The 20005-nt window shown below is 36.9% G+C and overlaps 1 protein-coding gene across 3 annotated transcripts in view; it reads left to right on the top strand.

The window, feature by feature from the left end:
* Window positions 1–20005, top strand: part of XXYLT1 (xyloside xylosyltransferase 1) — an 87835-nt gene that overhangs the window by 65733 nt on the left and 2097 nt on the right. The window contains exon 4 of one of the 3 annotated variants that reach the window (XM_072408203.1): window positions 13113–13714. The exons of the other annotated variants lie outside the window; for them this stretch is intronic. Coding sequence (XP_072264304.1) covers window positions 13113–13380 — 268 coding nt within the window. The 3' untranslated portion in view covers window positions 13381–13714. Of the gene's footprint in view, window positions 1–13112; window positions 13715–20005 lie in introns of those variants that run through there. 3 annotated transcript variants of the gene reach the window in all.

Raw genomic sequence — 20005 nt, forward strand, 5'->3', positions numbered from 1 at the left:
GCCCTGCTGCACAGAGGATTATGAGTCTGTCATTTCACAAGTAATTTACAATATTGAAATTTGCAGCTTTCATTGAAACACGTTGTAATTGTGCCATGAAGCTCCTTATTTGAAAACTTCTTGTTATAGGTGAAAATGATCTGCCCCTTCTCCCAATTGTTTTCCTGTTACCGAGCGGGAAGTGTTTACCTGGAAGCTGCAGGAGATTCTTTTTATATAGTGTGTTTGAATTATAGAGTGTTTTTATTTTAATAATTTGTTAATAAATGCGAAGTTGCTATAACTTGTGTTATATTTCTCTTTGCTTGGATTTCAGGTTTAAACTTATTCTCTGTATTTCATAACCCATTTTAAATCCTCTTCTGAACGCCATTCTAAAATATAGTTTTAAAAGGCTGAAACTCTGACTCTTAAGTGCATCCATTTTGTGCAATTTTTTAGGTGGAATTTTGAATATTTATTTGTTCCTAGTTATGTAGCAATTTTTGTCTTTGTCTTCAATGGCAAAACTTAGAACATATAGGCCCAGCCATAAAGCAAACCCAATAGGGGGAGAACCACCACCACCACCATCATCACCCCCAGGCCTTTAATTTGGTCAGATATGTTACCTTTTTATCCTATTATATTGAGAAGCTTAAAACTTCTCTGTGGTTAGTCTTGGTTTAAGGTTTAAGATGGGAATATATATTTAGATGCAGATTACTTGCAGATAAATATTGTTTTTTTTCCATTCTTGTAAAATGTAAGTACACCAGGCCCCCATCTTTAAAATTCTAAGATTGTAATATATTTGGTGATTCTTTAAGTTCTTCACTGAAATATCTGTTAAGGTTCTCTCTATTTTTATAGTTTGCTGAAGCTTTCCTAATATGTATACAAGAAAAAAAATCCTGGTTCCAGAACAGGAAAGGTTTGGGATATATTAAATAATATATTAAAAGCAATATGTAGAAGGTATGTGCGGTGAGTATGACTGAAGGCAAAATGTGCAGGACAGAAGAGCAGAGAATATGACTGACCTGTATGTGTTGGAGCAAATTGGGGAGAATGGCATCACACTATGGGCCTGATTTATTAAACCGCTCCTAGACTGAACAAGACTATCATAGGAGAACCTGGATGTTCCAGCAAACCTCTAATGGGTCTGTTCCAAGATTAGAAATATTTGCCAACTGATAGCAAATTATTTTTTTCAGAAATGCATTCCATGTTTGCTGGATCACACAGCTTCATGATAGTCTATCTTCTCCAGCCTGGGGAGCGTTATAAAGTGTGTAAATAGGAAGGGTATGACAGCAGGCAGAATGTATAGCTGAGGATCACAAAATTTATTATGGCAAAAGTAGAGTATGCAGTTTATGGTAGCATACAGCAATGTAGTAATTCAATAAAAAATTATGTACAGGATAAAGTGTAGAAGAAAGTATGGGGGAAATATGTTTAGGATTACCAAACATTGACTTGGTGTGGGGAGTTTTTATTAATACATGTGGGCTGGGGTAGGCATACAGGGGAAACAGCAATATGTGTGCACTGGAGGAGGAATACCGGGCAAAGACCAATATGTGTACAACTTGGAGGAAGGATTAAGGGGAAGAAGCAATGTGTTTGGACTGGAGAAGAAATACAGAACTAATGTGTATGCTTGCTGGAGGAGGCATAAAGACCTATTTAGACAATAGGAGAAGCCAATTTATTTAAACAAAACTGTGGTTAGCTCATAAAAAGGCACAGGTTCATTTTAGTGCTCCCCATTCCTGGTGAAATATAATAACATGTCTTTTGCACACCCTTCCCCTTGTTCCAGTCAGCTACCAAATTTAAAGTTCTCCAAAAAAAAAAAAATCCTCTGAACCTTTCATCCAACATTTTATATTATTCTATTTGTTATTACAGTTTCCTGGCTGCTACTAACTTTTATTTTCTCCAATTTACTGAGATAACACACACATGCAACATATCACAGTGAAGTCAGAAAGCTTGGTCTGCATGTTTTTCTGGGGCTGGTAAATCAGAAAGTATAAGTAATTCACTAATGGCAGTACACGTTTCCTTTACTATTCTATGAATGTGAGAAACTGGTTGTCGTATTTTACTTACAGTGAGGGAAAGAAGTATTTGATCCCTTGCTGATTATGTACGTTTGTCCTCTGACAAAGAAAGTTTGCCAATGAACATCTAAATGATCCAGAGGGGAACCAGGTGAAAGTGTTGTGGTCAGATGAAACCAAAATTGAGCATTTTGGCATCAACTCAACTCGCCGTGTCTGGAGGAGGAGGAATGCTCCCTATGACCCCAAGAACACCATCCCCACCGTCAAACATGGAGGTGGACACATTATGCTTTGGGGGTGTTTTTCTGCTAAGGGTACAGGACAACTTCATTGCATCGAAGGGACAATGGACGGGGCCATGTACTGTCAAATCTTGGGTGAGCACCTTCTTCCCTTAGTCAGGCCATTGAAAATGGGCCGTGGATGGGTATTCCAGCATGACAATGACCCAAAGCACATGGCCAAGGCAACAAAGGAATGGCTCAGTAGGAAGCACATGAAGGTCCTGGAGTGGCCTAGCCAGTCTCCAGATTTGTTGATAGGGGATCAAATACTTATTTCACTCATTACAATGCACATCAAGCTCTTTTGACTTTTTAAGCACAGGTTTTTGAGGTTTCTTTTGTTGTTATTCTGTCTCTCACAGCCACAATAACCTATCATTAAAATTATAGACTGGTCATTTCTTTGTTAGAGGTACAAAATCAACAGGGGATCAAATACTTCTTTCTCTCACTGTACACATTGGTACCATTGAATGAGCCCTAGAAACTTAGTGAAATGAAGTTTTTTTAGGCATGTATTTTGTACACCCAACACAATGAATGGTTAGGTTTTAAAATTATTTTTTATATTACTTTTTTTGTATGTATGAAAGCCAAGAAGGCTTTAAAACTAGCCTACAGAGATGGTTCTATTATCCCGGACACCAATCTTCTAGCCTGTTCAATCTGTGTTCCTGTTGGCAGTGGAATTTGCCTGATCTAAAGGTGTGAAATCGTCTTATGTTTCAGTCATTTTAAATGAGATTAGGGGACTGACATTTCATGTTTATGGGCTTATTGGGTCTGTCTTTTCAGATGCAGTAAAGCTTTTGGAGAATAATATATAAATAATATATCTAAATAGATGAGCCACAGTGGCAGATTACATTTACTGGTGTCAGAACCTGGTAAATTGGAAAAGATTAAGTTATAAAGATATCCAAAGCAGCTGACAATTTCCATTTATGCAAGGGAACCACTTTATTGCCATTTATGAGGGGTCCTAAAATCTGCTTCAATAGATTAATTTTAGACTATTAATTTTAAGCATTAGAAAAAAGCATTTTTATCAGTTAAAAAAATATTTTTACAATTTTAATGTAATAAATGTTTTTTTATTCTCTGGGTTCCCTCTTGGCATGACCTAGATATTACATGGCCGTTACAAAGGCCTGTTTTTTTCCATTCATAAATCTCTTGCAGATGGAATAAAGCCATCACTCATGTTTCAACATAGCTCAATTAGCACATTCAGCCAGAAAAGTAACATCAATGCGCTATCTATATTGGAACATCGGCTATTGAATCTGTCCAGTTGTACACTGGCTTGTGTTGTGGAAAGGATTCCAACAATGTAATTGGCTATGCCATTAGGGTATAAAGGGAAACCTTTAATTTAATACCAAAGAAAAAATGCTTTACAAAATTCATTAACCTTAAAAAGAAATGTAAACATTTTATCCAAAGGGATGGAAAAAAATACTCAAAGTGTAATACAGTTCTCTTTAAAGTGTAAACAGTTGTTCTTGATCAACGGGGGCAATTGGGTATAAATCCCTGAATGAACATTCTACTATGCCTTTTCATATCTGTAAATAACCATCTGATAGTTTGGGCTACAACCCCCTTTTTTCAATAAATAATACACCAGAAGCAGTTTCTGTAGAAGATCACTTTTTCACCTACAGTAACAAGCCCTTTCCATAGTTTTTTTAATTTGCCACAAATACCCTTAGGTTTAGATGTTTTGTCACATATAGTGGCCATTACCAGAGGGTAAATAACACAGTGACACATGCATGTATATTTCATTATTGCCATGACATACAGCAAAGTATGTTAGCTGCACACAGGTGAACAGGACTAAAGCCAGACCTCAGTTTTTTAAATGTATTCTGTTGGCAAATTATAACCTTGTTGTAAGGGCCTACAAATGGGAGCTATTCACACAAATTCACAGTACCTGTTCATACTAAATTACCACAACTAAAGACAATACTATTGCAAGTGCTTACAATATAACACGTGTACCAATATACTTGATTATGAACCCCCCTTTCCTCAAAATGCCATTGAATAAATACTCTATACCTTGGCCACACAGTAGACAATGCTGTATTCTCAAAGTGTGTGTAAAGTGTGTAAGATTCAAAGGTAAATGCACATTTGAAATATTTGTATAAAAAACGTTTAACCTGATATGTCATTATGGTTGACCAATATTTTAAGATTTATTATTCTGTTTTTTCCTGCTATTAGTACATGTGCGTTGGTGACTGGTTCTAGTACTAGTCTAGCTTGTCTTGGTCTGTGTGTTTCTCTGCACAACACTTTATAATATAATGAAGCATAATTTATTGCGTGTCCCCAAATGCAGTCAAGTTGGTTTTCTAATGAATCAGTACAATGCAAAACTTCCTGCCCTGGTCAAAGCAGACATTTGAGACATGAGAATACTTGGCACATGCTAGACCTGGCTGCATATCTCCATTCTTAATAAGGTTAAGTTCAGATTTTTTATTTTTTTTTAATCTCCTATTGTGTTAAATGTTTTTTCTAATCCTTGGAATCCCATGTATAAAACAGCAAACGTCTGATTGTATTGGCCTAAAGTCAATAGCCTTTGCAGGCAGCGTCACTCAGTCCAAGGTCAAATATGAATCTAATCACATAAGCTTAGCAAAATATGCTTTGAATGCTATTCCCTATGTTATGCATGAAATGAAAGTCTGAACATCCTTTGCACTGATTAGCTAGAAAAGAAAAAATGATTAGTGATAATGACCTCTAAATTGTTTCCTCTTGTTGAAATACATAATCTCTGGTCACTGTGATGGAGAGTGTGCTTCTAGAATAGGAAAGAAATAGTAGAAAGTGTTAATATATCCCTACCTTGTGGATTATCTGCATGGCAATTGCTTCTGCTAATAGTGATAGAATAAAGTCAACTGAGATATTTTTAAAGTTACATTATATAACGATATTATAAAGTTTTCGTGAGACATCTATTTATACAGATTTCCAGAAACATGGATGGAACTAGAAAAATGTAGGAATATGAAGAAGAAAATTCATGCTAAGTGAAAACAAGAAAAATGTTGGTCTTTGAATGGAAGACTTTATTGGGACATGATATCTCTATATTGATGGTATTATTCTACCATGCAGTAATAAATTAGCCAATGCCAAGATCAGTAATATTTTCTGGTGCTGTATGCCAAAATCAAGTATCATTCCTGGTTGGTATGCCCAGTCTGGTGCCCATCATGTGAAATATGAGCAGGCATGAAATTTGTTTATTTACCTACGTAGAGCAGGATCCTGTTTACAGAACATTAAACAGAAATAGTAGAATATTTTATGGCAGACAGCACTTTTAGTGCTTCCCAGGAGAAAACAAAAGGTTACTTAGCAGTAGGGCAGTGAATACCATTATAAAACCTATTGTACTGGGTTCTGTTTGTTCCAGTAATAAACTGGTCTTTGCCATAACACTCTACCTTATGGCATTACATTTTTGTATGTGCAGCCACCCTGCTATGGGCATTACCCTGTACTTCTTCTCCTAAAGATGCAACAGTAAATGAGAGGAAAATGAACAAAATTTGGATTCCGCAGAATTTTCCCTGAAACACGTATTTCATTTGAGAATTTTCCCTCACCTCAGAATGATGGGTTTGTCCTCCTGTGACAATGACCACGAGATCAAATAAATAGGAATCTTCCTAATAGGAATACATACAGAAATTCAAATTTTCAGCGGGTCTAAACCTTCCTTTATACAAAAATAGGAAATAAATTGCTTCAAAGTACACTTTAATATTTTGATACCCATTCTAACTGCAACACTTTAAATGAACCCATGGATTTTTTCTGATCTTGTGGTACTGATCCAATACCTTCAATAGATTCAATCGCTGATCCAAAACAAGTATGCAACTCATCTTTTCTAAATTCAGTATATGCATGCATGTTTTAAGTAGAGATTCAGGAACTATTAGAAACATGAAAAAAGAAGGAGGTGGTTGCCGCCTAAATATTCTAGCATTTTTCTTTAAAAAGTCCTAATAATGTTATATTGCAGTCTAGTGAACACTTTTTTATGAAATCTAACATAAGCAGGATTGCAAATTTAAATTTTTGTTTAATTTACTCCTTGTTCAAAATGTGATCTTGAGAAATACGGTGATTCCCTAATACTTTCTTTTTTATGTGTGCCCATACGTAATACAGTTAGATAAAATGTTCACAAAGTACAAGTAAAGCTACCCCAAAAATAAAATGAAATGTTCTCTTCACTGCCACCTCTGTTCTGCTGTAGTTAATGTTATGCCAATTTCTTAAAGGTTTGAGTTGAGATCTATTCTCCCTCTGTCCTAATTATTAGGTAATCGTGGGTTTGTAGGGTATTAACTTTTTTTTTTTTCCCCCCCTGAATCCTGCTGAAACTACAGCTTAAATGATTCATTTTGGTTTGTTTCCTGAATGGATGTATTACTGGAGTAACCAATCAGATGGACTGGACAAAGGCAGGACCTACAAAGACTATCCCTCCCCTATTACATGCTTCTTCCGGGCTTTATCTACCAGTGCATGCAGCAGTGTGTGTGTGTGTGTGGGGCCACATATGAGACGCATTTAGATACAGCATGTTGTAAACATGACTCTCAACATACTTAAGGGGCACATTCACACTTGTTAATTCATGTTTTAGAATACTTTTTATTTTCTGTTAGAAACAGTGCACATTTTAACCCCAACTCACATGTACATTTAAAACCAATGTTCAGGACGCCTTGAAAATGAATGTTCACAGGTAAATCAAAAACATTTTGTAAATGGATGAATAATAACACATTTGGATGATAGCAATATCGGCTTCCTGTTTACTTATTTAGCACTATTTATGGAATATAATAAAAAACAGTTGATACGTATGCCTAATGTGTCGCAAATGCAGAATTCACAGCCCTGTGCATTTTGGATATATTTTCTCTCTAGACTGCATTCTGGGTTGATTTTCATACCCAGACGTAAGTATATTGTTGAACCTAATGTTACGTTTGCTAGGTTTCCTGACAGAAACCTATTTGTAGATGCTTAAGCAAAAATGTCAGTAAAAACCTTGGCATATCCTCAACATTCTAGTCTTTGGAAAAGACAAAAAAAGTTCAGTAGATGTTGTCAGTAGCATTGGAAGGAGGGTAACTGGAATCTGTGTTTTTATTTGGTCATTGTTTTTTTGTTTTTCCTTTGAATATGAAAAAATTAGGAACTTGGTGAGTTGTTGGTTTACAATACTGGAAAGAGTAAATGTTAGTGTGTTACCTCTTGAGGAAACCTTAAAGCTGTCAGACACCATGCTTTTATTAAATTGTGTTGACTTTATAATTTTTAACTTGTTACTGGACCAAATTTTAATGGGTGTAAAGCACCAAGTTTTCCCAGGAGCAGTGGTAAAGCATGGTTATAGAGTTCCTGTGTCTTCCACAAGCGTAACAAATGTTGGGACCAATATAAGGGATTTATTTTTAGTGTTTTTTCCAGGTTTTGTGTGCTTAGTGCGGGAGAGGGGGTAACAGTGAAGCCATAGTATGTAGACCAAAACTTTTTTTTACCGAAGTATAGGGATTATTTACACATCTTTTTGTACTGATGACAGCAATGAGGGCATTTACCTGACTGATTTGCTTTATCCCGTGTTTACGAATGTTTTGTTACAGAAAAACAAGGATCTGCATGCGTTAAAAAGTGTAAGTGACTGAGCTGTACTCCTTAACTTTCCTTGTGGTTGAACCTTACTAGTTCTCAAAGAACACAGCTCAAAAAATTTATGGGAACTTTTAATTACCATGTTGGATCCTGATAATCGGAACATTCGGGTTGAAAATCTTTATTGATGTACTTTAGTGTAGTTCAGTGAGAAAGTAATTACGTAAGAGTGGTGCTTTACAACCATTAAAACACTGCGAGGAAATCACAGAATGATCACGCTTGCATGAATTTTTATCACAAATCATAATGTGGCTCCATAGTGTATAAGGCCCTCCATTCCTGTAAAAACTTTGTCTTCCTTATTATTGTCTGAACATGCTTCTGATCAGATGGTGGATGGTGCCCTAGGGGTGTCCTCGACCCGGATCTCAAAGCATCAGTGAGCTCATAAATAACTTTATCATAGCTCAACTTTCTAGCATAGAAATAACAATGTCATCAATTCAAAAATGAAGTGGCACTGGAAGCACACATGAGATTTCAGGTCACACTAGAATATACATTGCATGTCAGAAGATGACATAAGTGAACATTATTGCACACTTATATTGGTTTATCATAGGAAAATAAAGTTTGATAATTTGACCTGAGCTCAGTTGGGCTGGATGCCAGAAAAGGACTTGCTATGATAAGTAGTGCATTTCCTTCTTTTCAGCTTTCACCTTTTGCTAATCTGTCTCTAAGAAATGTATCCTACGGAAGGAATAGCTGGTTTTAAACTGGGTTCTGTTACAAACTTTGTTGTTTCCAAGGCTCATTTCTTGGAGGTTATGTTCTCTTTATTACGTATAATTCTGTACAGTTTGTACAGAATTTAGCCTTTGTTTGGATCACAAAAAAATCCAATATACAGTAAGAACAAGAACATATAAGAAACTGCAAATGGGTATAAACCAACTGTGTCCCATGTATTTCAGTGCTTCTTTTTATTGTAGCACAATCTATGGCTGCACTGTTTTTATTTACCAGTGTCATTTGCCTTCCTTTCAGTGGTTCTGAACATTTCACACAGAGATTTTAGCAATTTGCAGCCTGTAAGTAAAAATGTTGTGGTTAACACATATCACATGGTCAAAGCAAACTAAACACAATAATTATAATTAAAATGTTTATTTTATTATAACTCATACCTGCCTAGGAATTATTTAATGGAGTTTAGAAAGATACACAAACACACATACATGTTTTTTTGTTTATTTTCATGGGGGAAGAAGAACAGGGGGTTGAGATATTTCCCCAGGCCACATCCAGCTGCCCAGTAACACAGCATATTAGAAGATATCAGTAATGGAGAGATGTGAGTGAGTGCTGAGACAGCAGGGGAAGTCCTTGTGGAATGTCCTGCTTGGCTCTTTGTGTTTCAATGCTTGGAAGTGCAATCCTGCAGATGTTTCCTCAGGCGAGAGACGCTGTGTTTACAAAGAGCTCTTTCAAGCTAGTAGCCCTCTGGAGACCAGTGTTGGGCATGAAACGGAATGCACCATGAAGGTCAATGTGAAGCTTGTGTCTACTTTTTAAAATCATACTCACAGTAAGTTTTAAAGAGAACCCCCAGTCATAACAACGCAGCAGGCTTATTGAAACCAAGAAGTGCAGAGCATTGCTTTTACACATGTATATGTGGGGGTAATGTAGTATCAGTGATCAAAGGGCTTTTCTAGATTACTTTCACCTAGTTTTAAAGTGAACCTGTGCCCACATCATGACTTTACTACTTGTTTGGAACATTTCCAAGCATTTCAAGCAATACAGCAAAATCCTTCTTCATCTCGGTAATTTAGTTTTGTGGAGAAAGTTAATTTTCAGAGTTTACAACACAATTATTGATATTGAGCTCTGTACCTATTTCTGTTGCATCAAATTTTGGCAAGCTCTCTGTCCCCTATTATAAACAACCATCAAGTTTTTTTCACCTGTTACATACCTACTTGAACGTGATGTAAATTCCTTTACCATCTTTCAAAATGAAACACCTAATGTTAAGAGCACACACAGAAACCAGAGATAGCATGTTGTCTGGTAAGTATATGTAAGCTGGAAAGCTCTTTCCCTTTACTGAAATTGTATTCTGATTTCATTGCGCACTTTCAATGAGCATACGCTCATACGCTACACTGAGTCCACCTAACTTCCTGGCTGATGGACATCCAACATCATGTAGCCATTTCCTCCCTGACCTAACCATTTCAGCCACAGTGACTCTGAATTACATGTGGGCCTTTTCACAGTTCTCTGTTTCCAACAAGCTATGTACAGCACCCTGCAGGCATGATCTACCTTCATTGCAGGGACTAAGTGATGATATCCCTAAAACTAAAATTGGGTTTGCCATGAAAACAGAAATGTTTTTCATTTAGCATTTTAATGAGAGGAGAATCATTGGTCTTCATGATTATCCCATACATACTTTACAAGAATAGCATTTGTTCCCTATTGTATGTTGTTTATTTCTGTATATATTATTGCTATATGATTTGCATGGAAATGGGCATGTAGCAATAAATGAAGCATTACAGTTGTCAGACGATTTCAACAACTGTTTAGGGACAGTTGAGTTAATTTGGGGAATAGTAAATCTCACAGCGACAGTGGGATTCAAAATACCCCTATGATGGTGGTCTGTGAGTGTACAAATGGTTTTAATGTTGATCAGTGTGAGTAATTAATACTCTACATCACTCAAACAGTGGTCAGTTAGCATATAAGCCTTATTGGTGTCAGTGGCTTTATAAAAGGTTCCCTAACCACAAGGGGAGTTTTGGGACTGCTGGAGTTTAAACTATGATTTTTTGTTTAATATTTTTTTCTGAAATGTAGGCAACAATAAAAACCTTGAAAGGTTTTACCTTTTTTCCTATCCAGTAAAACGGATTTCAGGGCCATTAGTCAATTGCCCTCATTTGTAAGAAAATAAATCTACTAAATAGGGTCACAGAAAAAAATGTAATACTTAGTAATAAGTTCCTGGGTTTTTTAGTCATATTGAAATCTGGGATAAATTCCTTTAAAAGCCACTATTCCATGTTCTATCTGTAACTTTTAGAATAAAGATCCCATGACATTGTGCTTTGCTTATAATCTAAGTACAGTGAAGACCAACTCTAAATATTGGAGCACGTGTTGTAACAAACAGTGAGCACCTGCTGATTTGGCTGCATGTCCCACATCAAAGAGATATTAGAAAGCACATGTTGTACAGGAACCACATGTTGGAGACCACTGTCAGATATTTTACACTTACCCAACAACATTGTGACAAAGACGGTACAGTATTTCAGTGGAATGTTCTTCATCTTTTCTGGACTTCATAGGCACTTGGTGTCTAAATGTTTTTCAGTTGTGATATTTATGACACTATTTTTTTATATATTATTATGTGTTTATACTACAAACCAGGAAATTTGAGAACTGAGTTGGCTATTTGAGCAAACGATTATCATTTCCACCTGTGTTGTCCTAATTGCAGATGAAAACAACAATTTGAACACTTTTATTAATAACAGTTGACATCCCTGGATCACTCATAAATTGCAATCCTAATCTCAGGTAACCCTGAACCCTATTTCCTGAGCCCATAATTTCCAGAGTATGAAAGTCTATGTGGTTGAAAGTTTGAAGTGGATGTAAGCTCAGCTGACCACACCCAGGGTTTTTTTTTCCATAATATGCAAAGTTGTTCTAAGGCTGGAGGCTTTAGTTGTCTTCATTGGCCAGGTTGGCTTGACGTACCCCTCATACGTGCACATGGTGGCTGCTTCATCCTTTACTGCAATTGTAAACTCAGCTGTTCATGTGCAACTCAGTGTATAAAAATAAATGCAAGCAGGCAGAAGGCAGTTCAGTGGATGTTACTTCCTTTTTTTTAACAGAGAACCTGTCAGATTAGATATATGAAATGTGCTTGGTGAATCTTTGTCATTTACCAAACATGAATATCAGCTCTCCAGACAACTAAAAAAACACACATTTGTTCTGTGGTATTGATTTATGAAACTGGGTAGAAGGATAAGGACGACAGTTCTGGAGCATGCACCCTCATGTCGCCTATTGCATTTTCTACATTTCTTCCAGGCAGGACCACTTTAGATTCCTTTCATGGCATCATTTTACGTGAAATGTTTTGTGTAAAAACAGTCAAGGAAATATATATATGATTACACCATTCTGGAAATTGAAAATGCTGTTGGTCCCTTTGTTTTTATTATAACTGCATTGCAGGTTTCAATTCTGCCGACCAATAGAGAAGAAACATTATTGAAGCATGCCATAAAATGCACAGGAAATGCAGTATCTTCATCACAGCAGATGAGATCATTTCTTCTCTGCGCTCATGAAATCAGTGGTCCTTGCAAACCCTAAGCTGTGATCAATGGCGTTTTAAGACAATATGACTTTGTAATATCAGAGTTTAGAGATGCATATGTATTTTTATTATTCTACTAAAAACGGCACTGATAAAGAAACTGACAATACACTCCCTTGAACACATACTACAAATATATAGTTGTCTTTCTGAAAAAACAGACAAATTATAGATTCATAAAATTAGTAACTTTTCAACAAAATACCAGGTGATCTACAAATCCTATTGTAAAACTGCTTTAAGTACTGGGCACATTTACAAACCTCATAATAACTAATACACAGGTCAACATGTCATTTTCATCAGATATAATTTTATATGGGTATTATTTTTGATGCAGTTTTCAAATCTGTGTTCAGTTTTTCTCTAGCATGTCTAGTTTTTGGGATGCAGCTAATTATATATTGTGTGAAATTCATTATAAATAACCTTAACATATTACAACATTTACCAACAGTTTTCTTTTTTTAAGGTTAGAGACCGCACTAACTGCGATTGATTTCATTTGTCATCATGCCTAGAAATTGTCTTAATGATCCAGACAGTTTCTGTTATGTGTGTGGTTCATTCACGACGAAAGCACAACTTCACCAAATTACCACAGAACTTAAAAAAGTTATACAAATTAAATTTTGTCCGTTCACTTGTAACCAGGATAAATCTTGGGCTCCACATGTCATCTGTACGAGTTGTTCCAATAGACTGCGTGACTGCAATGCTGTTTGCAATCCCGATGGTGTGGAGAGAACCGCGAGACCATCTAATCGACTGCTATTTTTGCCGCATCAACAAAAGTGAATTCTCAGGTAAAACTAAGCACAAAATTGTATATCCCAGCCTTGATTCTGCAGTTAGGGCCTGTTCCCCCATGATGATTCATTGCCAGTTCCGCTACCCCCACATGATGGACTTGGTTCTGTAGAATGTGATGAGGAATGCGCTGGAGTTGCAGCCAGTTACAACCCCCAATTATCTGATCTTGACTACTTGGCCGATGAAGATTCAGAACCAGAGACCTTTACACAAGCAGAGCTAAATGATCTCGTTTGTGATCTAAATCTTTCCAAAGACAAAGGAGAACTTTATGCTTTAAGGCTTAAACAGAAGCACTTGCTTCATTAATTCCTCTAAAAAAAAAGCTTGAAAGCAGTCTTACTGCATAATGATAATTCCAAACCAAGTTTACCGATTGTCCATTCCGTTAACCTAAAGGAGTCTTATGACAACATGAAGTTACTAGTTGAAGCAATCCAGTACAAAACACACCAGTGGGACATCTGTGGAGATCTAAAGGCTATTGGCTTGCTAAAGAGTATGTAAGGAGGATTCACAAAATATTACTTTCCTATGCCTGTGGGACAGCCGATCTATGAGGGTCCATTATGACGAGCGTGATTGGCTACCAAGAAATACCTATAAGCCCGGTACAAGCAGTGTCAAGTTTCTGCCTCTGGTTGATCCGCATAAAATTTTTCTGCCACCTCTCCATATCAAGTTTGGCTTGGTGAAGAACCTTGTAAAGGCCATGGGTAAATCAAACTCCATGGGTTTTCAGTACCTTGTTTAGAAGTTTCCAAACATAAGCACTGCAAAAATGAAGGAAGGGATATTTATAGGGCCACAGATCATCTGTTTTGCAGGATGAAGTTTTCAAACAATCTCTCCCAGCAGCTGGGCTAGAAGCTTGGGATGCATTCGAGTGGCTGTGTGAAAATTTCCTGGGCAACCATAAGTCTCCTGCATACAAGGAAGGAGTTCAGAATGTGTTTGATTCATACCAGAAACTCGGTTGTTGCATGTCATTAAAAATACATTTCTTGCACTAACATCTAGAATTCTCCCCAGAAAATCTTGCTATGGTGAGTGACGAACGATGAGAACGTTTTCACCAGGACATTCAGTTAATGGAGAACCCCTACCAAGGTTTCTGGAATGAAAGTATGATGGCTGACTACTGCTGGATGCCGTACCGCAACAATCCAGAGTACACAAGAAAATCATACTCTAAGCATTTCTGGTAATGGTACTTGACTGACACTGTTCAGTAAATCTATACCACAGTGTGCCCTATTTTACTTCACACTGAAGATGTTTTAACATTTACTTCAATGGTGCTTACGTTTGTACCTTAAGTACAAAAAACATGCACGTACAAAGTTAACTATATTAGTACTCATAACTCAGGAACTATACAAGTTAGGGAAAAACTAGATCTGAAATCTGCTCGTACGATGATTATCAAAACTAATTTTTTGTTGACCTGTGTAATTATTTTCAAATAAATGTTTTAAAATGATGAGGATGTTTCAAATAATTAGCTATATACCAGTAATATAATATGCAATATTTTTAATTAATCAGACATAAATTGTTAAACTATTAAAAAATCATGCTTTTTAAAAAAGTGCTTTTTATTAGTCATGTTTAAATGATATTATAGTATAGAGTTTATATAGCTAGTGTTGGGTCCTGAACACTAGGCTGGGCCACTACACTGAATATAAGCAGCATTGTACCTGTACCAGACTAGAGATGGGGCCCCAGCACTTCTAAATAAAGGTTACAGTTGCTTTGCCGCACTGAATCATATAATGCAGTCATTTCAGATGTTTATTTTCAGCCTTGCGGGGAAATATGCCGGCTTTTCCTGTTTACGAGACAATGTCGCTATGAGGCCGTTCAAAGCTGTACGACCTGATTTCACATGAGATGACCCAGACAATGCTTATATGTGTACCTCACCTCTACAAAAATGCTACCTCAATGATATTTGTCCTTCTAGCTGTGAATTAGAAATCACATCTTCTGAACCAGACAGTCTCCCTGCAAATCCTTTATGCACAAACAGACAGTGACACACCTGTCTTAAAATAACATGTCTTTCAGTAAAGAAAAATTTTAGTTCCTCATTGAGGTTTATATGTAAAGGTGATGCTGAAGTATTTGACCAGGAAGGACAGGTGTGCACTAAAAATGTCACTGTGACAATCGGGCAGAATCAGACCTGCTTTGGGTTCAAGTGATCCTGCAAGGCTCCCAGAGGCTTTCAACTTGCTAATCACTTGGCAACTCGCACCCCACCTTTGGTTCTTAAAGACAGTTAGCAGCAGTCAGTGATACTGGTACTGGTCACTGCCAGCCCTATTCATTGTCTACAGGGCTGCCATAGGTAAAAACTACATGTAGCATCTTTCCTGAATGCAATGGTTCCCTGGTATGAGTAAGTGGTGAACGCACCACGTCTGAACCTGCCTGTCATTTCCCAGTGAAGGCGCAAAGGTACCTTGATGAGACCATCACTCAGCTTTCTCCTCCTCTCAGAGCCATGCAGGCTCAGCAGAGATTACGCTAGCTCTATCACTGTAGTATAAGTATTTGTTTGACACTTATTTGTTAGGTGTCAAACTGTCTTATTGTAACTGTGTATTTATGAGTATAAGCAGCAAATAATAGTTTCCTATAGTTTAACTTTATTTATGTAACAGCAAGATGTTCTGCAGGTTACACTTTCAGAAGGTAAATATGTCAGAGGTGACTGTATAAAGTCATAAAAATCATAGTCCGTCTTGTGTATTAAATTAAGACTTTTTCTTCAGGTTAGTAGTAACCTCTGCAGGTGTTAGCCAAAAGATTAGTTACATTACCAATAATTATATTTCCTGCAGTGGTGTGTGCAACCAACTGTTAAATGCTGCTCTGCACAACACCTATTTCCTCTCTTGTTAGTCGAGCCACTCCAACCTTATACAAAGCCCAGTTCTAGTTATGCTCATATTCCTGTTCTGATATTTCTTCCATCACTCAGGAAATGTTTTGTTTAAATAACCTTAAGTGACTGAATGTACTTTTGTTTTTAAAGGGAATAGCCTAAAGCAATTCATATGAGTGGGGATGTTCTGATGTTGGCTGCTACTTTAATTTACTGGTTACAAGGAATTAAATCTTATGTACAGTATTCCACTTCACTGAGTCATGTTTCTGCAGAAGAATAAGTTTGCATTTCATCTGTCTGAGAGAGTTGAATCCCATCTAAGGCAGCTCATATATTGCTGTGTTACAGTTTGGGCTTAGTTTTATCTTGAATGAATTTGTCGTTCTAAGTGAATTACCTGTTTGGATACTGTATGTATGTATGTATGTATGTAGATATATAGGTATTTTACCACATACATTTTGCATAGGTGATTACTGCTTGGTGTTCAATGTATGTATACTTATGTATGATACTTATCTATGTGTGTATACTTATGTATGATACTTATGTATGTGTGTATACTTATGTACGATATGTATGTATGTATTTTACCATACATAAATTTTGCATGGCTGGTTGCTGCTTGCTATTAGTAGACTTGGTGTTAAAACAGCACACATTCAGCCTAAATCCATTAAATCTATACCTAAATCTATAAATGTCACGTACAGCAGAGGTCCCTGGTCCACGGCCCAATAGTGGGCCAGGAGAGCATGGAGACCAGCGGTGGTCTGCAGGTCTGGCTGGTGCACCCCCCAGCGGGGTCAGGAGAAAGCACCGGCCAGAGCCATGGACCACGTCCTGTACAGATCGCATGCTCTGGACACAACCCACCCACTCTCCCATCGCAGGCTCAGACATGCAATGGCAGAGTGCCCAGTTCTAGTTATGGCATCATGACGTCTCCGAGGGGGAAGTTTTTCCCCTTTGAGTGACACAGGTCACTTTGCAGTTCGGAGTTAATAGATTCAGTGGTCTGCAAGCTGCAAAAGGTTGGGGACCACTGACGTACAGCTCAGTAAATCTAGTCAGTGGCCAGTGACTTTTTGTAATTGGCCATTGGCTGGACTAGCTTAGTTGCATCCTGTACCTAGTGGGGAGGTTTACCCTTAAGGTTAGGGGTTTGGGTTAGGGTGGTTAGGGTTAGGGTACCGCCATACACCAGATTACTCTACATTCTTATTTCTGGTTTTCTGGTTTAAAAGGCTTAACAAAATTATGCTCAAGAAAAACCTTTCCTCAAGCATTTATGATGCTGCTAGGAAATTCATTAAGATGTGGTCCTCTTGGATATGTTTTTTGGATACTCACCCCCAGTGTTCCTCCCAGCGCTTTTTAGTCGGGCTCACCACCCAGCACTTTTCAATGACCACCAGGCTGTTTCTGGGTGGTTACTGAAGAGTTGGGTCACAATACAGGGGTCATCACCCACCTACAACTTCTCACCAAGCTTAAAAAAAAAGTTCTGTGTTGGAACAGTGCTTATCTCTATAAACATCACCTGGACTCAAGTTTTCCCTCCTGATGGATTATTCTTTTTGGTAGTCCATTGGTACTCAAAGGTAATCTCTGGATGGTGCTTGTACTTTTCTCCCAGGGTCTTTTTGATGTATTCCATTTGACATTTTTGTTGTCTTTGCTGTTTCATGCTGTCGTACTGTATTTGTTCACCACATGTTATATGATCTGTTTGTCCTTACTATATATGTTTTGTTCTTATACTCAAAAATATTTGAAAAAAGGAAGGCTCTTGGAAACCCTTTTTGGCTCATGTTCATGTATTCCAGTAAGTATTTTTTTTTATAAGTTTAGTATAAGAAAATGTATTTTTAGATTGATATTTGAATTGGCAGTTCATATAAGAATTGGGTGTTTTTATGGTGGCTTTTCACATCCTTGAATGTAAATAGATGTTGAACAGCTCCCTTTTTTTGTTTCATTCATCTAATTAGATTTTGTTTCCAAAAGACTTCCAGAGGCTTGTTAATTTGATTAAGGTTCACTGATCCAGTGAGGTATTTTCCCTAATGATGGCATACCCAACCATTTTAAATGTTGATCTCTCAGGTCACATTATTTTCCTCCATTAATGTGGCCTTTGGAGTATTGTTTTGGTTTTGATGTGTGCAGGATTTCCACGGTGGACACTTGGTACGTGATTGCTTTGTAACAATTAGTAATTATACAAGTAAATTACTTGTACAGTTGCATTTACTGGTCCATGTTATTCTTTTTATAGATTATTATATGTTACCTCTAACTTTAGAAGAAGCAGTTGTGAAATGCATTGAGAAATAGATAATATAGATTTTTTATAATTATTAGGTTAGTGGTAATAATAGTACAGAGTCCAAGAATAATGTTGAACCCATCATAAATCTAGGACTTAATTGAGTTAACAATGTGTCTTGTTTGATGCCTGTTTAATACAAATTATCTTGTCTGTTGCAACACCCCGGTAGGCAACTTTATGCTTGTTTGCTCCAATGTATCTCCACTTCACTGTTGGCTCCCAGCCTTTTACCATAATGTGAAAATATGCTGAACAGACCTACCTGCAAAAGTGTCTCTCTCTGCTGTCTTCGCCCAGTCTTTTTCCAGGTTTGAAGTCTTCATTGACTGGGTGGGGAATATATAGCTTCCACAAATGCACACAGGGCTACTTCATTTCGGCATAGAACCTTTCCAAGACTTTCCAACCTTTCCAGAAAGTTCTGACAGGCAGATGAATCTAAGTCTCCTTACTTTAATCCTCCAAGGATCGTACCCATTCCTAGGTACATTCATGGGGTCAGGACACTTAAGGAAAGTCTCTGTGCAGGCTCCTACTGACAGACATTATGTCATCTGAAACAACAGAACAATTCAGTGTGAAAGTAAAAATCACTGCAGTCAATCTGATTTTTCTATATCAGAACAGTATACTTTAAGTATATACATTACAGTGTAGAAGAAATGGTCTCTTTCTGTTTAAGTAATAAAAGCATTCATAAATATATTGCTTTAGTTTCTCAAAACTTTAAAGTTTTTCTAAGTCTTAACTGAATTGGGAAGCAACCTCTGTCACAGAACAAAAACTAGGTATACTTCTGGAAAAATAACTTTTGGAGAGGAAAAAAGGACACTTTGATCACCATATAATGAATACACTGATCAAAACATTATTAACATCTTTGTTGTTGGAAGTAACCTTTATTAAATTGTTGTTGAAAGCACAATGTTTTCTTTTATATTGGCATGTACCTAAATCATCAAATTGAATTTATTTTTGTAATTAAATCCTCCTGTACTTAGGCTAAAAAACTGAACTTTTTTCATTTTTTTTGTATTGTCACTTGTACTGTGCTTTTGTGTGTTTGATAAACAGAAACAAAAGGATGCTTTTCTTTTGAATAGCAGTTGATTTTGTATACACTAGAGCAGGTAAATGTGGAAATCTTTCCTTTGATTAGATTCTTAGGTATTCTATAACTTGCGCTAGGTGTGTAACAATGTAGACCTGTTAAACACCTACTTTGTACTACAACACCATTATCCTCAGAACCAGGATTCCTTTTTGAATTTTTTTTTATTTCAAGACTTAGCCATGAAGGACTCAAGCATGTATCATGTTTTCCTAGAAGCTCCAAAGTGGTACTTAAAGTTAGAGCTTTGACTAGGCTTTTTTTCATGTTCTAAGAAATGTCTCATATTCACTGTTGCCTTAAACAAACTTAAATGATAAAGTACCAGACTTAGACTTCATTCATTCATGAACAGGGCTTTTCTGCTCGCGGTGTGCAGGATGGGGGCT

The sequence above is a fragment of the Pyxicephalus adspersus genome, chromosome 4, assembly GCF_032062135.1.
Source record: "Pyxicephalus adspersus chromosome 4, UCB_Pads_2.0, whole genome shotgun sequence".
NCBI lineage: Eukaryota > Metazoa > Chordata > Amphibia > Anura > Pyxicephalidae > Pyxicephalus > Pyxicephalus adspersus.